This window comes from Hoplias malabaricus, chromosome 14 (genome assembly GCF_029633855.1).
Source record: "Hoplias malabaricus isolate fHopMal1 chromosome 14, fHopMal1.hap1, whole genome shotgun sequence".
In the NCBI taxonomy this organism is placed as follows: Eukaryota; Metazoa; Chordata; class Actinopteri; order Characiformes; family Erythrinidae; genus Hoplias; species Hoplias malabaricus.
Genome location: NC_089813.1, coordinates 28,368,720 through 28,374,719, shown reverse-complemented (window position 1 = coordinate 28,374,719; position 6,000 = coordinate 28,368,720). Strand labels below are relative to the sequence as shown.

At 36.5% G+C, this 6,000-nt stretch overlaps 1 protein-coding gene across 1 annotated transcript; it reads right to left on the bottom strand.

The window, feature by feature from the left end:
* Nucleotides 1–3,362: 3,362 nt before the first annotated feature.
* LOC136666155 (colipase-like) lies at nucleotides 3,363–4,870 on the bottom strand. Its single transcript, XM_066644194.1, has 3 exons — nucleotides 4,754–4,870; nucleotides 4,448–4,570; nucleotides 3,363–3,491 (listed from the first exon to the last, which is right to left on the bottom strand). The coding sequence occupies exons 1-3, from the start codon at nucleotides 4,868–4,870 to the stop codon at nucleotides 3,363–3,365; spliced, it is 369 nt and encodes a 122-aa protein (XP_066500291.1).
* Nucleotides 4,871–6,000: the final 1,130 nt, after the last annotated feature.

Here is a 6,000-nt window from a genome sequence, read left to right as displayed (position 1 = left end):
AAATAAAGGGTGCTGTGTTGATATAATCTGGTCATAAATGCAATTATTGCCAATGGTGTCATGGGTGCTCCAGGCTTTGTGCATTATCGTGGCCATTGTTTTGGATTATTGGATATGATTTATCAAAATGTGTTTGCTTAATGGTGTCCTGAGGGTAACACTGCATACAGAGTGGAAATCTGGATTCAGGATAAACAATATATAGCCCAGTACTTTCAAAGTAGACAAATAAATAAGTAATATACAGTTGAACCAATATATATAATGCAATAATTTATGTATAATACAATGTAGAAGTTCAGTATGTAATACCAACAGCTCTAATATAATAAGAATGTCCATGGATGAGGTAGGCTACCAAATAGGAACTTAACTTAAGCCTACAGTACATAATAATCAAAAATATACTCTTAAATGGAGCCTTAGTTTACATTGTACCTTGGACATCCACTGGTTTCGTGTCTGTGGACTCCACCAACTGAAATTAAATATTCCAAAAGATTATTGCATAGCACTGAGCAGTACACTGTATCTATACAAGTGAAGTGATGTGTAGGCATACCCTGCTGTAGCCTCCTGCCAGTTCACTGATCCTCAGTCTCTCTGCAGATGTTGCTTGAGCAAAAAGAAGCTGTAGTGAATACTATATCCTGATAATGTTCCTGCACGTCATCAATTTTTTAAATTTGATAACCATTCTATATTTTTTACCATGTTATATGCTTCAACAGCCACCCTGGGTAACTAAAGACTATGTAGTTTGCATTACAGGCATATGTGATGAACTACACTCAGATAAATGATGAGCACCTCATGGATGCCTGATCAGCTTGCAGCTACCTCAAATCAAATCCATTAGTATCTACAATGCAATGATCGATTGAAGTGAATCAAGCTTCAGCTTCAACAAACTAGTGATATCCATCATGCAGCTGATACGATGTGCCTCAAGGTCTAAGCAAATATTTGGGCATCCATCAAATTCCTGTAGAACACAGGGACAAAAGACCATGACTGGTTAGGTACAATATCAAATTCACAGCAAAGCAAACTGTCAGAATATGACCAAATGCTGAGAATGCACCACATTATTAAAAAAATAAATGGCACTTTCCAGTAACAGACACACCATCCCGTTCATGGCTTCCTCATGCAGATGCGCCCTTTTTTTGATATTGTTGAACTTAAACATACTTGAGCTTCATCCAAAATAAATGTGCAGACCTCATGATCTCCAGTCAGGGACATGGGACTCACGTATAAATCAATAAATAAAACAGCTGTCACTTTTCCCTGACCGCCTGCCCTTGTTCAGAGGTCACACATTTTCAGGTTCCTAATCATATACTCATTTGATTTACTGCAGTGGTAACATGAACAGATTATTAAATATTTCAAAAAGAGTGAAGAACATCTAAGGTGAAACTCAGAAATAAGGGTTGACATTTTGAATGTCAGTCGATTGAATAGTGAATTCAAAAGGTCCAAGACCTTGCTGAGACCTCTATACCATCTGCATTCATAACAGCACAAGAACCAAGCTCTTTTATATATTTTTAAATTCGAAGCACCTGGAAATCACTTAAACATAGATGTCAACCCCTAGTGCCAGCAACCTTTACATCACATTATCCAAACTCTATTAATTTACTGATAACACAAAAAAATATTCCAGCATTAAAGCAGTAAAAAAAAGAATATTCTTTAACAGAATATACAATTGTGGTTGCTAATTATTTTAAAGCTAGGAGATGTATGTGCACAAATATTTTAGTATTTTTGACAATGTTTTGAAAAGTACAGTAGGGAAATTATAGGCAAATTTACTTTTGTAACATTAGTCCTCATATTTGTATCCTATATATGACATGTGTGAACTTTATATTCGACCGAAGGGCACTGTAATATATGCATATTCAACAGAGGGTCTACTCTGATTAGCAAAGGAGAACAAAATCCTGCCTCAAATCACATACTACATACTATCGTCATTAGAAGTGCATTTACTAGTTTAGTATGAACATAGTAGTAGTCTGTGCTTTGAGATTTAGCCTCCACTTGGCACAGCTAGCATGAGCCTGCATGTGTGCCATAAGAGTTGTAAAAGCCTGACTGTGCCTGCATTCAATGCTCATCCTTAATCAGAGCTTTATTCTTGACTCAACCTGAAGCATGTCAATATGCCAATATTTTTAAATAGAAATAACGAGCTGTCTTGTTAAAAAACAAAAATAAATCTGCTGGCTTTAATGTAGACTAGGCTGAATCTGTACTTATAACACATCATTTTAATATGTTGTTTAACAATAAATAACATTAGGAAGATCAGTTAATTTAGTACTCATATTTGTGATAGAAACAAATATAATGTACTTACCAGTCTTTGTTTTATGTTTCATTATAGTACTTTGAAATACACCTTGAATATGATGTCCTTAGTAGCTTTTCGCTAACTAGGTACAATCATAGCTTGGGTAATAGCTCATTGGAATGGGTTGCTTCCATCACTGAATCCTCCACGTTATTAGACAGGAATATTCTACCTTATGATCAATATGAACTGGTTTCCAGAATCTTGTATTCACATGAAATTGGCCAGCTTTCATATTTTGAATTAAATCTGCAGAGAACCTCCTCTAAAGCTAATTTATTTTTAATTAATAACATTTATTCAAAATATTTATTGTACTAATTAAGAAGGCAGAGTGCTATAATGTGAGATACTGGGATACTAATGTACTGACCTTCAGCTCTTGTTGCCACACCAGGGTCAATAACTCACAATATAACACAATGTATTACTGTAATTACACCACAGTTCTGTTTTTAAAAAAAAGAAAACAGATAAATAGTTGCTTATTTACATTCTGCACAATAAAATAGTTCCATTCTGTCAGACCCCCCCTACTGTCTTGTAAGCGTTGGTGTCATTGCTTTTATGTGTATATGTGTCAGATTATTACCTGAAGAGTTTGGTCAGTGTACATTTATTGTGCAAAAATGGCACTCCTGAATTGTCTCTCAGCCAATCTCGGAATGTGGTGTCAGAACTAACTGTGGTTTAATATAATTGGAGCTTTAATTTATTACCCTCAGCCTAGTGAACAGACTGCACTACAAACACCACTAGAAACTGTTACTAATCTTAATCTGGGCCTTGGAAACAGTAATGGTATTTAGTAAAAAAAAAAGGATAGCGCTGAAAACAACAATATGTCTGCCATACTGAAGGGTATTAGTAGGGTTTTTTAAAATAATGAACAATTCCTTGTTTAATTTACATGTTTTAATTTCATTTCATGTGATAAACTACTAACATGAGGAGCTTTAAGGATGTTCAATCTGGTGTTGAACTGTTGGCTTTAGTTTGAAGCATTTTGGTCCACACAGACTCCAAAGTTGGTATTCACAATAGAACCTCCAACTGACCAGTCTCCTTCACACTTGAGTCCATTCTCACAGGGGCAGAAATAATATGTTCCATACAGGCTCTGCATTGAGGAGAAAACAGTGTAAGTATCTGTTCATATTCTGTTCAGTGATCTGAGCTGTCACTCTTCAGGATATCCCATTTCCAAAAGTGGTTCTTCAAAGGAACAGCTACTGAAATGTCCTGTAGGGAACCATAAGTGGTTCTTTTACAGGATTGCTCTTAAGAGCCCTTTCTGTAAGTGCAGTACTTGGTTAAGTACAGTCGTCTAGGAGGTTGATGGCTCTCTTTCAGCACTTGCCATCACATGATCTCCAAATAATGGCAATTGTAGCACTAAAACTTGAAGATACTCCAACCCTTAAATTTAAAGCCACTTTTAAGGATAAAAGTCAGAAAAATAAAGATCACCACGGTTTCTACCGTTCACATAACAGCCTGTATGGGCTTCCTTTGTAGCAGCAACAAAACCTGGATTGCCATTTGTTATTATTATTTGACTTAAAGGTCCATTATCAGACTTAGTGTTCAGATAAGATTTTCTATTGTACCAACTAAAAATGCTTTTATAAACTCGTATCAGACTTCCACATTTTATTCTCCATTGCATGCACATGGGAACATCAGACTTCAAATGTTAAAGTGTAATTAAGTGTAGTACTGTAGCTTTTGGATTTGGCTTCACAGAAGGCCAGAATATTCAAAAGTTATTTAACTGTATTCAGCAGTTAATGCCAATTACTGCACATATCCACAACAGAGACTGCACGTCTGAACATTTCCACACATAAATCCTGTTTATTTGCTCAATGTAACTTTTGGGAAATAAATAAATAAATACGGTCTGTTTTAAAAATGTGATATATATTTTTTTTAATATTAATGTTTTTGTATATTATGTTAGTATATAAAATAATTTGTGTACTAAATTTGGCAGAAAATGGCATATTTTGGTTCAAATATTTTCACTTTTTTTTTCTCTGACTAGGACAGGATGCCAGTGCTGCCAATTTTTACCTTTTTTGAGCACGTCTCTCGCTCTGCAGCTCGAGGGGCACAGCGTGCCAGGCTGACCCCTCTGGGCCGATGGCAGCAGGAGCTTTTACACTGAGCACTGATGGCACACAATTCTCCGTTGTCCTGTAGAAACAAAGATATTTAATTATAGCACAGTAAAGATCCAGAGACAGACTCCTACAATAAAGGACCTATGACCCCAAAAAGGCAGACATTGAATTGCTTATTATCCTGCAATTATAGCAGTGCGATTCTTGTAGGAATTCTTCAGCCCTGCCACTCTCTATCAGGTTTCTGCACACTTACCAGGTTGATGATAATGCCTCCTGTTTCTGGAGTATCTGGAGAATCAGGAGAATCTGGAGTAAAGGCCAGAGCTATGGCCATCAGACACAGAGTAACCAGCAGCAAAGCCTTCAACATTGTGGTCAGACGTCCTGTCACACCGACACTGAGGGAAGAAGCCTGCTGGACGCTTCCCTATAAAAGTGGCTTGTGTACACAGACCCAGCTGTTTTCCAGTGACAAATTTCAGCCTTTAGATAACTTCACTATATTTGTACCTAATCCAAAACACCTATTACTTAACTGTATCTAATCCAAATTAAATTACTTATATCCTGAAATAATAATTGGTGGAGAGGAGGATCATGGGGTTAACTTCTTAAAAATATATAAATCAGGTGTCACTTTTCACCATTGCGTTACGCCATTTTGTACCTGCCGTCGTTTGCTGGTCACACACATTTCCGGTCTCTGTTTGCTGTTGATGCTTGGGGAAAATGTGGGAAAAAGGACATGCAAAACATGTGTCTGTTGAACTGCTGGCCTATAACAGCAAGTAATTAGATTATGGACATGAAGGTGATTTTAAAATGTTTATTTTAACAACGGTCTAAAATGTTTCATTTTATATAATATGCAGAAAAAAACAAACTAGACTGGTTTATGCACGTTTCAGGAGAATGTGGACTTCCTAAAAAAGATGTTTCCTCATGTTATGTTCTCCCTGTTGTAAACTTAAATAATAAGCCAAGGACAAAAAAGAATTCCAAGAGTCTTGTTGAGACAGTAGAGGCCAGTATATGTCGTGCAATAACATCCATTCATCTTGTGTTACCATATCTTTATCAGGGTCACAATAGGTCCAGAACCTACACTGAATCAATGGGCACACACACACCCTGACAAACAGTGCCACTGCCCATTTGTTGTTGTCAGACTTCATGGTAAAGTTTGTCAGATGATAAATTTACGGTGAATTATTAAATTGAATACAATTATTGCAACATTCTGAATATTTGTGTGTACTGTGATAACAGCAGTACACGATTACTCCATGCCATGATGTACAAGGTGCTACAGCTGAAAACTTGACCTAATTCTCAGACACGGTGATAGCTGCTGCTGTTCAATAAAGCAAGTAGCTCCAAAATGGCAATTTGACAAGAGAAGGCAAAACACATGCATTTCTAATGTGAATTACTGTCTTTTTAGCACATTGCTATTGGTCCAATAATCATTCAACATTCGACTTTCACACAGTTGAAAAT